This window comes from Haliaeetus albicilla, chromosome 4 (assembly GCF_947461875.1).
Source record: "Haliaeetus albicilla chromosome 4, bHalAlb1.1, whole genome shotgun sequence".
Classification (NCBI taxonomy): Eukaryota; Metazoa; Chordata; class Aves; order Accipitriformes; family Accipitridae; genus Haliaeetus; species Haliaeetus albicilla.
The window spans coordinates 12,642,449-12,660,611 of NC_091486.1; the positions used below are offsets into that span (position 1 = coordinate 12,642,449).

At 38.3% G+C, this 18,163-nt stretch overlaps 1 protein-coding gene across 9 annotated transcripts in view; it reads left to right on the forward strand.

Annotated features, from left to right (window-relative positions):
- MYLK (myosin light chain kinase) overlaps positions 1 to 18,163 on the forward strand; it is a 221,661-nt gene that overhangs the window by 50,657 nt on the left and 152,841 nt on the right. For all 9 annotated transcript variants that reach the window (XM_069780952.1, XM_069780949.1, XM_069780950.1 and 6 more), the window contains one exon: positions 14,011 to 14,168. In XM_069780952.1, the coding sequence (XP_069637053.1) occupies positions 14,019 to 14,168 (150 nt within the window). In that variant the 5' untranslated portion in view covers positions 14,011 to 14,018. The remainder of the gene's footprint in view (positions 1 to 14,010; positions 14,169 to 18,163) is intronic.

An 18,163-nucleotide genomic window follows, 5' to 3' on the forward strand; every position in this document is an offset into this window, starting at 1 on the left:
TGTGTCTATGCTATATCTGTGGGGGGAAAAGCAGATTTCTATCCTTCTCTCTTACCTGTGTTGGTTTCTATCCTTCTCTCTTACCAGTGCTGGTTTCTAGATTCCTGGCATGGAGATTTTTTGTCTAAAAGAGGATTTTTGTGGTTTGCAGAACTCTCATTCCAATTTGACACTTTCTGTGACAATTTCAAAGGGTAACTTTCTGGTTGTTCCTGGTATAGGAAAAGAGATTCTGCTTAAAGGGAAAATGGTATGGATTTTATTGATAATTTCTCAAATTCCCTCCCCAAATTTTACAAAAGTCTTCAAACTTTTTAATCCCATTGATACTAATAAAAGATCAGGTTTCCCATTTCTTTTGTTATTTCCAAATTAATTAAGAACCTTTTTGTTCACGGACACCTTCTAGAACTGAGGCATACTGTTACTTTTTTAATAATAAATGATACCCCAAGGCACATCTGGTTTAGAGCTTCTCTGCAGAGTTTAAAAGTGCACCCAGTTCTAAACTGGTTTTCGGAGCCTGCAGAACTCTGTATTGAGCGCACAGAAGTCTCCTGACAAGTGCTTGTAAATGAAGAGCTTGCCTTGGACCTGGTTCCCTATTCAGGTCTCACTAAAGGCACTGGCAGTCTTTCTACTGACTTCAGCAACATTGAAGTGAGACAACGTTATTTTGTCTGTTGCTCACCTCAGATACTGTAATCGTGGAATAGAATGTGTGACTGGGAACAAAACACAGAAGCTGGCTGGGTTCCGCCCTCTGTCCTCCATGGCTGAAATTAATCTCAATTAAGGCTTCAATATGCTGGTCTGTTAAGAAGTGTAAGTATTTCAGTGTGGTGGTGGAGCTAATTTAAGGGGAGGAGAGGGAATCTATCATTAAAGAAATCTCTGGTAGGAACTGCATGCAAAAGGATATGAAAACAGAATGGAGAAAACATGAACAGTTTTTGTATATGCAAGAGATACACAAAAGAGGTAATGGGATGTGACATGTCAGCAACATTTGGAAGAACTAGCTTTTTTCATATGTGGGGTTATTTTTAAATCTTCTTTAATGCTTCATCTTAAAAAAGTGAAGAATGCATTTCTCTGTTTCTAATATCAACATTGCACATTTTTATTCACATCTGTGTAAACACTTGGATAATTGTCGCCTTTCTGACCTGCTCACTTTCAGTGTTGGCATCCAGAGCAGTTCTTGGGATCCCATATAAAGGAGAATTGCCCTAGACTGGTAACAGCACAGATTAAGTGAGGCACTTAGGTGGGGAGAAATAGAAAACATTTTGCAAACAACAAAGCTTAAAAAATGAGGAGGGAGTGGGGGGGGAAATGACTCTTCAACAACTGACTTTGTGGGTGAAAGTCAGTCAGAAGAGATTTGTATGAACCTTAGTCATTCTTGGATTATTTGTCTGTTCTTATATGGGGGGGAGCAGAGGTGGGAAATCAAAGTAAATGTCCTGGAGTTCATTCAATTAAAGCTGTAGAATTGAAGAAAGGAGCCATCAAGATTCTCAACCATACTGCCAGTACAGCTGAATATTGGTTGGCCTTTGACAGCCTTCATCATATGTTCTTTGTTATCCTCTCTCTGCCTGTGTGACCATGCTCTTCCCATCTCTGCAGTGCCTTTCTGTAACCTCAGAGTTGTCTTTTTAATCTCCTGTTGATTTCTTTTTCCTTTTTATTCTCTTTTTTTGTTTTTAATCTTAATTCTTCCTTTTTTTCCTCTGTTCCCTTCTTGCTAGGAATTGTCTCTGCCTGGCAGTGACATGAAACGGTGTTCACCTGCCATCTTTCACTGCCCATGAGGAGAGCTAGGCCAGTTACTCTCAATGTGATAGACAAGTTGATGTGACTGACAGGATCAAGCCTCTATAGAACATCTTCACAAGAGCATCATAGTGCCATGCCTTGCTTAATTTTGGCCTTTTAAAAGGGGATGGGAAAGTTTTCCTTTGTGGACATGATGGAAAGATTTTATTATTCCTACCATTTTTTTTCCCTGCTGATAGAGTAAATGTTGATATGTTCATTGAACAGCTATACTGTGTAAAGAGAGGGTGAGGATTGGATGGGGCTCAGATTTCATGAGAGGAGCCATTATAACGAACTTCCGTGCAAGAGAAGGAAAACAGGCCCTTCTTGGGCTTGTCTCCCAGCTGGAAGCAGAGCAGTCAGGACAGACTTGGATCTCAGACTGAGAACTACCATTCTTCTGTTCATACCAGCCCCACTGAAATGTGAAGAGGCTCAAACCACTGTTTCATATTTGAATCTTCTTTTATATACACTTTTAAGCTGATAGCTTTGAGAACACACATTGTGTATTTTTGTAGAACATAGCTGAACAAATGTGATGTGATCTAAGTAACTTACTGCAACTCTAATTTACAAACCCAGTAAAAAGTATGTAAAAACTTTTTTATGCAGTAAGGTGTTTGAATGTAATAGGGCAGTTTATGTTTGAAAATGGAAATGTCTTAAAGGGTATTGATTTCTTTGCCTGCATATCCCACTCTCTGCAGTCTCAAATGAGAGCTGTGTTCACTTGTTATGAGAAATGGACATTTGGCTGAGATTTGCCGACTGGTGCTTTAGTAAGATTAAACCAGATTCCTTCTGTCTCCCTCCTCACTAAGCTCTGCAACATTAATGATTTATGTATTGATATTGTTGTCATTTTCACAGGCTGATTTTTTTTCACCTTATAACAGTTGTTTCTTCTCAGATTTATAGTGTTCTCTACAGAGTAATAGTTGTCTTGCTGGCCCATATCCAGCATGTGAAAGTCCTATATTGTAGTCCAAATTTAACATCAATTGTCAGATGAATCATAGAGTCATGGGATTGAAAGGGACTTCAGAAGGCCATCCAGTCTTTCCCATGTCCAAGGCTAAATCAACTGTACATGTCATTCCTGACAGACATTTGTATGGCTTCCAGCACTGAAGACACCACAGACTCCTTGAGCAATCTCTTTCAGGACTGCTTCAATTCTTATTTATTAAACTTTTTCCCTAATGTATGGTACAATTAAAAGCTTATGACTTCACATCTTATTTCCCATGTACATTGAGAATAAATTTGTCTTAATTTTCTTTTCAGCAAGCTGTTAAATGTTTAAATATAATTACCACCTTAACTTCTCCACCTAGTGGGGCCCATTTGGGGAATTATTCTGTTTAAGAATTTGTAAAAATGCTACCACTTTTTGTTTGCTTGTTTCCAAAGTCTCCAGCTGGTTCAGGCTTGGAGTGCAACATGCAGCACTAGTAAGGATGTGAAACCTTACTAGCTGTGAGAAGAGCAGACAGATGGCTTCAGTGTTAGGAGTTGGTCTTGTTTGGTTACATCATTTCTAAAACCTGGATAGTAGAGGTAAAGTAGAAAAGAAGTCTCCAGCTCAAAGGATGCATGTAGGGGTTCACATTTCATCATCTGAAGACTGCTTTAACTTCTTCATGATCTCTGGTACAGCTCTCCTGGATGACACTCTTAAAGCTTTTGCTTCTTTCTATGAATAGAGAAAGGAAGAAGGTCACAGGAAGAAGTCCTGTGTCAGATAGGTAATGCGGGGTTGAGGGTGTTGTAGACTAACCATAAGCTCATTCTCTCTGTAGTAGACAAGTTTTGAGAGCTGTTACACCTGTAGAAGAATTTCTTCTGCTACCTAATTGTAGATGTTCTTGTCAATGCTGCAGCTGTCTGGAGCATCTTGCAGCAATAAGTTTTGCATACTATCTAGTGCTTTTAACTCTTTGTTAATTAAGAAAAAAAGGTATTGTCATTGTATAGCCCCATCTTGCATCTAGGTTATAACTTTTTCAGCAAGGTGGTGTTTCTGTTTGCTTTGCAGTGCCAAATACATTGTTAAGGATTGATGTATAACCAATGATTGTTGGAGTATGCTGGCTTGCATACATGAACGAAAGTGCTGTTTCCAGAAAAAATAAACTTGCAGGAGAACTTATGGGCTAGGCTTTCTGCTGACAGTTAATGGGACTTCATAGAATGGAAGGCAGCACAGAGTTTGGCCTTGTGCAGACTATCTCAGCATGAAGAACCAGTGGCTCGTTCAAACAAAGAACCTAATTCCTTTAGTATTAAGTATTTGCAGTATAATTTGAAACTTAGTGATATTTATCCATGGCCCAATCTATCTCTGGCTGAAGTCAACAGGTTCCTTTCCAATGTTACCCCAGGGTTCACACACCTCAGCCAGTAGAGTCATGTTTTGATTTTCCCAAATGGCATAGAACTTGGCGGACTTGAGTCTCTCTTTGTTTTTTGAGTTCTGGCTGTATTTGAAACTAAAGCACAAAGCAAAATTTAGAGGCTAAAAATTCTGTGTTTTATGAACCACAAATCTTCCATGACTCACCTTTCATGCAATTTTATGGCCCTACTGGCTTGGAAATGGGCAATAGCAATTGGCCACCTGCAGCATTAGCATCAAGGAAAGTTAATGTTGTGGTTACTTTTTGAAATGTGGAACTTAAAAAATAAAAAAAACCCAACAGACAACTTCACTGTAAACTGCTGATTTAGCGTAACGTTCTACCACTGCTAAGACATCGCAAAAATATGATTTCTTCTATAAAACTTTTTATTTAAATCCAATGCTAGGCAGACCTTTCAAAACTTGCCCTATGCTAACTTGCTCCAGAATTAAACTTGTTAGCTCTGCTAGAAGCCTTGCTGAAACCTGCATTCAGATAAAAGCAATTACCTTACAAAATAAATAAGAAATATGATTTTTCTTTCTTTTTAAAAGATTCGGGTTTTTTATTCAGTCCTTGGATCTTTGACATCTTGATTTTACTTTTTCTATTGTCTCCCAGCTCTACAGTCTTATACTAAATCATTGAAGCACGGAATCATTCTTCTTCCTCAATACTGGGAGAGTTAATATGTATAAATGACTTTTAAGGGGCTTGGATGGAAGGTGTTGTTGAAGTGCTAAGTACTGCTGTTAGCAAAGCACTATTATTGGGCTTGTGTATGTTGAGTATTAAGATCTGGAGCTGCAAATTTGTGCTAGTGTACTTGAAACTTCATGCTATTATCAGCTTATTCTGACATGCTTCACCTCCACGTGGTTGCCACTGGCACTGAAAGTTGTTCTAGAATTGCAAATTACATTTCAAGAAGGTTTCAAGAGTCTCTATTCCAAATGTTTCACCAGCTGATCCTCAGGTATTCTGTGTTGTTCAGTTACTGATGCCACATGGATGTGAGTTGGAGAGAGGAAACAGGTTGGAAATTCTCTTCTGTGTGAAGATGACCTGAAACAAATGCCTTCCTACAGGTTTCTCTGCTACTTGCTTCAGTCTATGTCCTGAAAGGCAGCATAGCACTGGGAAAACTGTTTTCTTTCCTGCAAAAATATGTTGGTAGTCCAGATCCTGCTGTTCAGTGATCAAGGTCACACCCACACCCAGATGTCTCCCTGAATTTTGGATAATCCTTGACACATACATGTTTCTGTCATAAACACCAACTTCTACCAGTTATTTTCTGTTCTTGTAAAGCATAAGATCTAAGGTGCAAATTAAGTACAAAGGTTTACTGGTAAGACGAGGACTGGTGCAATCTCTCTTTCTTCAGATATTATAAGTTCATGCTCTGCATAACCTGAAAATCCTTCTTTAAGGACTATAAAAGGTAATATTAGAAGTTTATTCCTTTATGAGGCCAGCTGTCTGTGATGAAATTCAGATTGAGATTTTTAGTCCAAAACTTCCTAAGACTAAGGTGTTTGGATTTTGGTATATATTAAGTACGAGAAATGATCCTTTAAAAGAAAACCAGTAGAATTTTATTGCAAGTGACCTGCTGTGTAGTACATTGAAAACCTTTCTGCAGGTCTTGCCTTTTTTTTTTTTTTTTTTTCCCCTAAATGTTGCTTATAAACTAGAATTGTAGCAGGTTTTGAAGTCAGATTGAATTACTTCCCTCAATGTGCTTCTATAGGAAGCCACTTTGGAATCAGCAAGAACAAGCGCAACTTGCATCCCATTTGCCATCTGGGTTTCCCTCTGGTTTCAATTTGCTGCTATAAAATAATTCTTAGGTATGGATGCTGTACTGAACCTGCCCAATGCATGTCACATTTAGTTACTCATATTTCTTCTAAGATAACAGCTGCGAAGAAGCTGTGTTTCTTGTGGTCTCTCCTGATTTACTGTTTCTTAATCTGATGTTTCAAATTAAACATGCAAGGTTTTGAGTCTTAAAATGTCATTGCATTCTTTTAAGACACATGTTCAACTGCTTTGTAATGGGCGTGTTTTTTCTTAAAGTTTAATGCTCAGTGGTTATGGAATAATTGAATAATGTATTATGTCTGTAATCAAGATGAGTATACATTATCAAATGTATACATCCATATCTTTCTTTTATATGTTTTTCCACATCCTTCCTTGTATCTGAACTACCCTTTTCAGCTACTTTAATATATCAATAAACCTTTAAGGTGCAATTGTGCAAGGGCACATATCAGGGCTCATGTTAGATGTGTTCTGTGGCAGCAATATGACTACTGATAGTAGGTAAAGTTAGATACCTCTATAAATCCAGTGGGCCTGGTATCTTTAGTACCCTAACCAGCACTGTTAAATTGAGGAAAATTAGGCGATGTTTACAACTGTCTGTATCTGCAAGAAAGTCACATCCTTGCCAGTGATTTCTTTGCTAGACAGCACAGAGGACCAAGGAGGGCATGATTTTCTTTTTCCTTGATAAGAACATGTGGGAATCTTTTTTTTCTTATATGATTTATATAAATAAAGGGTTTTGACTGCCATCCTTCTTGTGCTCTAATAAACCTATCTTTAAATAAATGTGGGTCACTTAGCATCATCTTGAGTTATTCTTTTATATAAGATGTAATGAAACTCCTCACCCAGTTATGTGATTGTACCATGGAAACTATTTCAGGTTAAAGCCCATGCTGCATTAGTTATGCTAATACAATAAAAGCACTGAATTTATTGATTAGACAAACAGATTCTCTTCTTGCCTCTCTCTCTGATCAGCTAAAAATAATTCAGTGCTGTGTCACACCAGCCGTATGACAATATCTTTTTGTCTCTTTTAGAGACTTTTCAGCTGAATATTAATTATGAAGTTTGTTCTCAGTCATACCGGGTTAGCCACTTTTGTTTATGGACACTTCTACAGTAGCCACTGTTGTGGTTTGCATACTCAACAAAAGCTCATGAACTGAGCATGGCAGAAGTCCTCGAAGAGTATGTAGGAAGAGTTGTCCTTTTTCTTGGAAGGATACTCAAGACATACAGTAGACCGAAGGAAATCTGCCACAAACCACTTTTGTTCTCCTCTTATCTCAAACAGTGTAGCCTGAACTCCTGGAAGATACTGCACAGTGTTACATAAGAAAATGACCTAGATTCATTTCAGAAAGCTCCTACTATCCTTTGTAGCTCAAACTCCATCACAGTCTCACATGTGTACATCTCTTTTGGAGCTTGACTGTACTTCAGTCTTTAAAGCAGCCTGGAGAACATTATTGTATCAGAATAAAACATAAGGGCTGCAATAGTATTTTGTTAAAATGAGTACCTGGAACAGTTTGAACCTGTTCTTTCCTTTTTCTGTGTACAAGCAAGGTTCTTGCTAATGCAAAGCCTCATGGCTGACTTGCTGAGTGTGAAATCCAAGGCACTGAAATGATGGGATTTGAAGAACTTGCTTACTTCTGGGAAAATCTTTGACAAGATGGTCCCAAATGAAATTGTAATTTAGTTTGGAATTTTTTTGCTGTCATTTTAGTGAGCCTAAGCTTTAGCACAAATTGCAAGTTGATCTGTAATTCCCATTTGTGTGGGACAGTTATGCAAATGCATATTGTGGGAACATACCCAGAGATTTTACATGTATGGTGTTGCCAAAACTTAAGCTTGCAAAACTTTTGGATCATGGAGTTGTGCGTGAAGATTTGGCATCTGATCCTGTTCCTACTGCCATGTCTAATAGTTGCTATCAAACTTTACTGGGAAAAGCATAGGACATTTAGGGGTCTGGCTTGAAAATGCCTTGAAAATTTTTATGATGAAAGGGCTTTTCTAGAAACTAGGTATGTAAGGAACAAATGAGATAATGATGATCATTTATGGATGAGACAACAGAGGAAGAAACCCCAGTCCAGTCAGGACTGATACAAAATAATACCTGTTACAATTACTGGGTCTGAAGGAGAAGTTGCCCGGAATAGTGTGGCTATGATTGGTGGGGTTACAAGTCCCTTGCTTGCTGTTCCAGCTTCTAACCTCTTCCCATCTGCTAAGTCTACACATGACTTCATCACCTTTGCTGATCCTTTATGGTTTATTGCTTTCCCTACACTCTGTTTCTTGGGTACCAGTAGCTGACAGGAGGCAGGATACTTCCGTGTGTGGTCTTGGAGGGCAAGACTGAAAAGATAGTCACAAGTCATATAGCTGTAAAAATTCATTTCTGTAGTTCTGTGGAGAATGTGTTCAGTTACAGATTTGTATAGAAGTATGGTAACCACATGTTAGTGTTTGTGGTAGAGAAAGAAGCTGTAGGAAAGGAAATAAGGTGTGTGAAAAGGTGAAGCAGTCAAGCAGGTTTAGAAATGAAACTCTTTTAAAACTGAAGGTTTTGAAGCATAATGGATAACATTTAGTCCCTAGCAAAACTCTGTTGAATTCAGTGATCTGTGTAAGGGAATAAATTTTACCTAATGTTTTTAAATGTGTGTTTTTTGAAAACACCCTCCTACCCCCCCTCCTCCAGTTTATTCATAGAAAAAGAAAGCTATAATGAGATCCAGCTTCTTGTAAGTTTATGGTAATTTTGTGCCTTTTGCTAGTTATGCTATTTATGTGGTCCTATTACTGTAGTCTGATTCCCACCCTTTGATATAGTTATCCTCGCAGCACTTCTTTGTGGTAAGGAAGTACAATAATCCCCACTTTACAGATGGGGAGCCATGGCAAAAGAGAGGCTTAGTGACTTGCCTGAGGTCATGCAGGCAGCCCATTATGGAGCAGGGAATTCAACCAGGACTCCCAAACAGCAGACAAATGCTCCAACCCCTGGGCTGTCTGTCCTTTCGCTCCTATTTTTAAAGAGCTCAAAAGGTTCTATCCAGATTTCAGAGATGGTTCAAGGGTTATTGAAGGCAGTCTGGCTAAAATATCGGAATAGCTGGACCAAGTAAAAATGTGCTGCTTAGGTGTAGAGTTGCAATATCAGTAAGTCAAATAAAGGTTTTTCAGCTGGCAGCTCTGGTTTCCTCTCACTTGCATGAGCTTGCTCTACTCATACACACACACATGCTCTCTCTGCAACTCATTTTTCTTCTGCCTCGAAGGAAGGACTTGGTAAAAGGAAATTAGTATAATTAAATGGTTATGTAGGAAGCTGATGGTAAGTATTTACTTATATAAAATAAGTGGAAGAGAAAAAACTGAGGTGGATTTCTTAGTGTTTGCTTTTTGGGGTTTATTTTTGTGAGCAGAGTATTGAGTGACAGAGATTTGTTCCCAGTAGAAAATGCTTGAAACACGTTAGTCTGCTTTGGTATTAGAAAGATTAGAGGGCACGCTGTGAGAATTTGTAAGGATTTACGTGCTTTTTAGAAAGGGTTAAGAATAAAAAAAAATATCCAGATTGGAAATGCTGTCTAACCACATCACTACCCTACAAGCCAACATTTGCATGGTGGTTTTCTTTTATGTTTAATACCACAATGTTTGTATTGCAACTTCAGTTACAGTTGGTTTTGTTTAAAGACCTTAGTCTAGGTGTGCACAGCATGTGAAATGAAATGTTATGAGTTCATGTAGCATCCTTGAAATCTTATTCAGTAGCAAGCTTGAAACACCGAAGAAAAAGATTTTAGGGATAGGCTTATTCTAGGAAGTTGCTTAAATAAAAGAAAAAAACCCAATCAGATACATTCCATATCTTTTAAGTGTCTGCTTTCTTCCTGTCTATCAAATTTTAAACTTGAACAAGATTTGTTCTCTGGAACATTATTTCTTTAAAATATTTGGACATGGTAGTTCCGTAGTAACACCAGATTGCACAACATGGAATTATTTATTTGTTTGGGAGCATAATTGTTAAACATCCTCTAAGCTGAAAAAAATTACTTCCTAATTATTTACTAGAAGCATCTTCAGCTTACATAACTAATTGAAGTCAGACTGGTAAACATGAATGATTAGAGGCTTATGTTGCTAGAAAACTGCTTGTGCTGATTTGAGCTAATATTAATTTGTAAATTCAATCGTGTTTAGACACTTTATTTAGGAAAACATCAACCCGTGCAAGATGTGCTTAAGGAAAAGACTGGCTATTACTTTATTTTATGCTTTATGGTCTCATTATATTAGGCATCAATTTGTTGACAGTTTTTAGCATCTTACCAACATGTGATAGAAGTGTAACTTGACCAGCAAGAGTGGCTTAGTTGTTCAGGATTTTCTTCTTTCTACTTCCCCCCGTTCCTGTTTCTTTCTCTTCTCTCTTCCCTTCCTCCTTCCCCCTTCCCTTCTCTCTTTTTTTTCCATTTCATTTTGTGTAGAGCTTGATCGAATAGCCAGAGAAATCAGTGGAAAGCTGGTGTTGGGTTTTAGCTCAGTCTTTTCATCAGAGGGTCTTTCCTAGCCACAGGACTTTTTGTCCAATGCAGTCCAGACATACCTGCGCCCAGTGATGCTTGGAGGATGAGTGTATGTTGAATACAGTGCATTTTCCAGGTGTGTGCCAGTGGCGCTGTTTCAGGTACTTGGTGAAATTGGCCTTGCAGCATACCCAGTGTGGAGGTTTGTGTATGTAAGCAGGTGTCCTTAAAGTTGCCCTGGATAAGCAGTGCATTGTACCTAAGGACAGGTACTTGAGCATTTTATCCCTACAGAATAGACCTGTGAGCATCTGCAGTGCATACAGTTTTCTCTCTTGCTTGTTTCAGCCATTATAATGCCATTGACCAAAACGGAGTTGCATTTGCATGGGTGAATATCAAGTTTGCATTGGATTCTGGATGTTGGTCATTGGGTTTTTTTGTTTTGTTTTCAATTTTACTACTCTTACAAATATTGCTTTTAAAACAAAATTTAGGGGGTATATGCTTTTTTGATGTTGTTTTGGTTTTGTAAGCTCTCTGCAAAGTTGATGCAGATGTGTGTGGAAGGATAGGTTTTGTTACTGACTTCTTAGGGAATTAAATGCATTGCAGTTCAGACTGGAGAAGATTTTCATAGGATCTGTATTATACCTGACATGTTATTGTCACTACTGGTCGTTTGAAAATTTTATTGCAGTCTTGTATTGGCAGACTGATTTGTTAGTTAAGAGTTTCACAGCTAGAGAGACATTGCAGATTTTGGCATTTAGAGGCTACGGAAAGGTGTAACTTAGCAGAGGAGAACAACATGTGGGAAGAAAAACTGAAGATTGAGTAGTTAGTCGAGCATGTTGAAAAGTGCAGATCATCTGTCCAAAAGAGCAATTTAAGGAAGCACTTTGAGGAAGAGGACAGAAAAAAAGAAAATTAGAAATAAACCTTAGAATGGGATTTAGGCCAATTCACAAGAGGTAAGCAGATACAAAATTATCAATGTCATATACTAAAAGTGGCAAAAGATCACAGTTGATATTTATGGTAATTTGAGATTTGAAAAATGTTTGTTCTTAATCTGTAAAGAAAAATAAATTTTTAAAATGTGCTGGCAAATATGGACTAAGTATGTATCAGTTTACAGCTGTGTAATTGATTGAAAGTCTCCTGGGATAAACTGCAATTTTAGCTGAGTGGCAAACTGAGCCTGGAGTCTTGTCCTTAATGAAAGAACAATTAATCAAAAGAATAATTCTTTCACTCTTTCAAGCAAATGGTTGTTTGTTGCAGTGACTATAGCTGTGAGACACTGTCATTCTTCGTCTGTTAGGGCGCTAAGTACATTTGTTAGAAAAGAAGCAAGTCTGATTTCATTTCTTGTGGAATACAAACAGTTTCTTCCGTATTTAAATTATATTATGCTTTCATATGGTTCTTTCATAAGTTAAGGTACAAAGATAGTTTGGGCGGTTTTTTTCTGTTTGTGTTTTAAAAGAGTTGCTTATACTGGAAAGGGAGACTTAAGCTGTGCTCTCAAGTTACTGGGTGCCAATACAGAGATTCACTGCAAGATTAACTCTTATGTAAATGACAGCAGAATTTCTCAGTTTAAAGTTTTGCATCATGGTTAAAGAAATGATCTTTATTCCATTTATGTGTTGGTCTCAGCAATTTAATTGTTAGAAATGCTAGAGGATTTTCTTGCTTTTTTGCATGTCGACATACAGAAATGCTAACAGAACACCATTCCAGAAGAAATCCGCAGTCCACTTCATCTGGATTCTTATGAATGAGGAAGGAGATGTCAAGCATTTGTTGAAAATCTGTGTGCATACATAATTTAACTGATATCTTGGAAGGATTTGCCTTCTAAACCGTAGTTCCAGACAAGTGCATACTATGAAGCAGAAAGCTCTGTTACTCCCACACCTTAGAACAAAACACCCTCTGGAGGTGCCTCTTCCTCTCTGTTGACTGTGAGAGATCCACAACTTCTAGTTCAGATTAAACACCTAACTTTTAGCATAATAACCTCCATGAGAGGAGCTGCTCTCTTAAACTGCTTTTGATCAATGTGGAGAAGGTGTTTCTGTATGTTTATGGAGCATGTCAGGTATACGTTATATGGAAAACTATGTTCTCAGGCTGGGTTTTCACATGCATACATGTGACATTGGAGTTTAAGTACTACTTGGAAATGAATGAGTTTTGTGTTCCCCTGCTCCCCAGATAAATGCAGCCTATTGTAGAAAAAGTATCCTTCATACAGTCAGGAATAATGTCGCCCTAGTTTAATTGATTTTTCTCTTGTTCAAGCTGAAGTTTCACTGTTTACTCAAGTATTATTTATTGTAAATTTATCAGAATCAGGTGAATAAATACATAGTCTATCATGAATTGGTGTGTACAGCAGAGGATTATGACTGGAAGCCCAGTATTCTCCATTGGTTCAACATGGCCTATTGGTGGGTCAAGCCATCTCTCAGGTTTTTTTCATTGTTAAACTTGTCTATTAAATAGGCATTTTACAGTGGGGCTTCTAATTTACGTAGATGATTCAATGAATTAGTACTAGGGTCAGCTACTACTTTTTTTTCTGGAAAACCTGAAATTTTACTTTTCAAAAATACAATAATTTTTGTGTTCTGCTGGGAATTATGAAATGTGTAGCAGAAGAATCGCCTCTGAAGCAGATATCTGTAAGGAAGTGTCTAAAATGCCATTTTTGTAGCATTACGAAATTTGGTGTCTGTGCTATTTTACTAGTCTATATGCTGTAGAAGGATTTACAGTAAAGTAGAGACTTGGAATTTCTGCAAAAGTATTTGTTATGTACTAGCAGTACTTTGGAGCGAGATATCCAGATATATCTTAAGATCTTGAATGCATGGTATGAAAAATCAGATTTTCCACATTCCCGCTTGCAACTTAAATCCAGTGCAAACAGAGGTCTCTTTATTTCATAAGTACTTGTTTAACGCTAGCTCTACTTTTGAGACTTATTGATTTTGGTGTATTCCAGGCCAGGAAAATCAAAGTCACGTTGTGAAAATATCCTCCTGAAATAAGTTATTACCTTTTAATGCAGTTGTAAAGGATGACTTTTTGGTTAAGGCTCTGGCCTGGGACTTGAGAGTTCAAACTGAGTTCAGCTCACGGCTGTGACCCTGACCGCAGCTGTAGGCACACCAGGCAGTCTTCCTGGGTCTCAGTTCCGCACCCGGAAAATAGCACTTGTCACCTTAGGCTGAAGACTTTTACTATGTATATGAATATAGTATACATACAGGACAATCTGCTCCTGATGTGATTCTTAGCTGTTACTGTAATGTAAGTAATTAATCATCATAACTTCTGTATTACCACTTTTTTCTCTTCTACAGTCCACATCATGGGGGATGTGAAACTGGTGACATCTACTCGAGTCTCCAAAACGTCCCTGACACTCAGCCCCCCTGTCCCTGCTGAAGCACCAGCATTTACTCTTCCTCCTCGGAATATCCGAGTGCAGCTGGGAGCCACCGCAAGATTTGAGGGGAAGGTAAGAAACAGATGATGGAGGACTTCTCCATTTGGTTTTGCCCTTTCCTATAGCTGCCTAGCAGGCTGCAAAGATAGTGGAATTGCCTCTGCAATAAGGACCTTTACTCAACAAGAATACATGAGTGTTTACCCTCCTTAGGAGGCAGGAGCATTACGGGTCTGTTTGAGTAGAGGAGAGTGTTGCAAAACCTGAGCATGTGCTAAGTATAACCTAGTTGAGCATGCCAGGCACTGAGCTTAGGATCAGTGGAAAACTGCTTCAGGAACTGTCTCTAATCAGAGACTACCTATTCTCCTACTGCATATTCATCACACTGCATCCCAAATCTGCCTATTTGTGAAGCTTCATGTGTAACATGAATCTAACCCTGCTACAGCGTGTTCTTCCTAGTAGCCAAGCTAGGAATCTGGGAAGAGAGTTGCAACATTTCTGTATCTGCACCACCTGCCATACATGTTGTTAATCTGAAAGCAAAAAGAGAATTTTCCGAGGAAAGGTTGATTTGTTCAAGGAAACTTGTTAGCCCAAAGGGTTTAAAAGGGAGTGTAGAAGGGTGTGGATTCCAGGTTCTCCCCTTCCCCTCATGTTTGGGACATTGAATTGTGCTTGCTGGCATCCATGTTTCTTTCATGCTTCAATCCCGGTATGATCTCTTCCTTGTTCTAGCCATCTTCCTTTCTCCTCCCTTAACCCAAATCTTTTTCCTGGAGCTGCCAGTTTTCCCTCTCAGCCCTTCCAGCTTCCTTCTGTCCACGTCATCCTCTGATAGCATGATGACAGCTATACCATCAAACTGACCACACTTTTATTTTTGAAGCTATGGGACTTGTCTGACAGACACAGGATACTACAACTTTACTGTAACAAAAGCAAAGGCTAGAAGGAATTTAGGAAATTCATAACTTCTGAAACTCTAACTTAAACAGAGGGCCAGTAGAGGGCATCTGATATTTATCTTATTTGTTTATGCAAGAGCAGGCCAGGAACTGGGATTTTTCAACAGGAACTGGGCAGAAAAACAATTTTTGGAGTATATAAATTTTTAAGTGCCAACCCAAAACTCAGAAGTAGTTCTTGGCTTTGACTTTTTGAAGAAAAGCTGGCATTTTTCATAGAAAGCAGATAATTTCAATGAAAGTGTTTAAACCAAAGAACAGTTTTTTATCAAACCTTTAGAAAGGGTTTTTTAAAAATAGCTTACTTTTACTGTGATTTTAAGGTTCCAGTCAGAAATCCCCTGTGTATATGACATTGGTCAGTCTCAGTGAGCATTCCCTTTCTTACGGGTTTTATTGCCCCGCCCCCTTATTTCATCTTGCTTTGTTGCAGACGCAGTGGAAACAGGGCAACATGTTGCTACTTTATGCATATGGCACTTATGCACAATACTATCCTAACTCTGACTGGTTCTTCCAGACAGCACTGCAACTGGCAATAGCAGTACAGTGAAATCAAAGTTGAAGAATGCGATGTTGCTAAGATTTGGTTTTACATTTCTCATGTTTCCTAAATAAAAGCTCAAGTGGAATATTTCCAATTTTAGTGCACGCTGAGGACTTTTTATTATTAGTCAAATGGAAGCAACTGGAAAATACAATGACCTACAAGCTAGAGTGCCATCACTGCTTTGCATTTTTTTCAGATCTGATTTTAAAGTGTTAATTTTTCAGGGATACCTATCCCCTTTTTAAAGTCGCTTTGAAGGCTGGAAGGGTGAAGTCTGAGGGGTTTTTTTTTAGTACCTTGGAAAAAATACACAAATTCAATACTAATTAAACTGATAGGCTTATGTTCCTTGAAGACAACAAAGTTGTCTTAAGTTCCCTGAAGAAACAAAGCTTTGCTTGAAGTCCTGGATTGAACCTACTTGATGAAAATCTAAATTCCAGTTCTTCCCATTTGGTATATAAGCATGGCTGAAACCTTTAATTTTCCATCCTTAAAATGGGGATGATAATATACTAGCTGCATGCATGTCATATAGCTGAAATAAACCTTTAATGGTCAAAGTGCTTTTCTAAGTGCCAAACATGAAGAGCACAGCATTGCTGAAATACACGCGAGGTCTGCAATTACTTTGTGGCAAGTAGCGTGCCTTAACGGTTTGGGAAACCAAGATGATGCAATTACAGCCACTCTCTTTGGCACTTCAGCTTCTTGCTATGCATGGAGCATTGCCTGGTTTTTGTTCAGCCCAGTTTGCTGCCCTGAAGGAGATTTGTTTTGCCTCTCTCAGCTAACACAGGTGAGAAGAAACATGTAACACAGCTGAAGACATAAACCAGCCAATTTTTATCATTGTGAATTAGTTCCAAATTTCCTGGAATCCACCCTAGCTGCAGGCTGAGATATGAACTTGCAATTTTTTAATTTTTTTTTTGGGGGGGTGGAGAACAAGCTACATTATAATAATTGGACGTAGAGAGTAATAGAGCACAGCATGTTCTCCTTATCTTATACAAGAAAAATTAGGGTTTTAATTATAATAACAACTATTAAAATTGAGTCTGTGTGATGTGTTGTTTATAATGTAACATGGTTGGGGAGATTGTGTTTGGTTCTGTTGTTTATAACTGGTGGGTTCAAATTCAGTATTTTGTTTGTGCTCCTAGTCTAGTAGCGTGGGCAGGGTGAAGGAGAATGCAATAGTCCAGTTTGAAAGGGTACTGTCACTTAACAGCTGCAGCAGCCTGCAGAGCTTGTATCATTTGGGTCCATCTTCAGCTGGTTAGTACAATGTTGCTTCTTCTATCACTTTAATGTTCCAGTGGTTCATAAGGACAGTGGACCTGTTCAGAAGGACAATCTTAATAAAAACAATTTATTAAGACTTAGTAATAGAAGTAGCTACTGAACATACTTAGGTTTATCTGTCCTGGAAAATAGGCTACAGATGTTATGATGGGTTGTTGCTGATACTCTGCTTCATCACACAGTATAAATATTGATCTAGACTCAGGCTAAAGAAAAATAAAAAGTTTTAAAAATGGCTAGACAGGAGATTTTCTTCAAAGAGTTCCTTTGCAGTGGAATTTATCTTATCAGAAAGAACAAACATTTTGAGAATCCAAGACAGGATATAAATCTGATATTGTGATGATCCTGTACTCTCATTAAGTGAACAAGGAAGAGAGGGCCCCAGAGTTAAACCTGTTGCTTTTCTTTCCAGCAGCATGTAAGATAAGTTGTGTGAAATGGCAATTCAAGATCAAGGAGAGCGCCGATACTGAGAAGTAGCCCATAAATGTAGGCAATTGAGGTAGAAAGTAACTGGAGTTGCCATTAACAGGAATTCTTTTTTTTTTTTTAAATTCTGTTCCTCCCACTACCACCCTGGTTTTCTTACTAAAATCTCAGCAAGTTTATCTACATCTGACTGCAGATCTCAATTTTCCAATGTGACCTCAGCGTAAAAAGATAGCTCATCATCTTTCAAGTGTATGAGCATGATTTTGGCCTGGAGCACCAACTAAGGGGTGGAACCACTTAGTAAGGCAAAAGCAAGGTTACCTTCCCTAGATGCTCCCCAAACGTCTGCTGCGTGAACATCTCAGTTGTTCATCAATCAATTGCTGAGGTTATTTTTAGGGAAACCATCCCAGATTATTATGAAATTGTGTTGTGGGTTCCCAGCTTGTTAGGAATTGATTGATGTGCTGTTCTTCAATTGCACATCCTGTGTGAGGTGAACAGCTCAGGGCAGTAATCTCCTGCCTTGTGCTAAGGCATTGTAGTTTGTCCATCAGAGCCTTTAAGATACTCTTGGAAAAGAAGAGTAGGCCATAATGTTACCAGGCTTTGTTTTCAGCTGTTTGTTTCTCTGTTGTATTAATCACTGGAATATTTATCAGTGCTTTGCAACGTTAAATTGTGATTGTATATCTTTATCTTTCTAATTCATCTGAACATCACTGGATTTTATAATGCTCAATGGCATACTAATGAAGAAGATTCCTTTCTTTGTAGCAAATATCATGGGTGTTTCTGTGGTA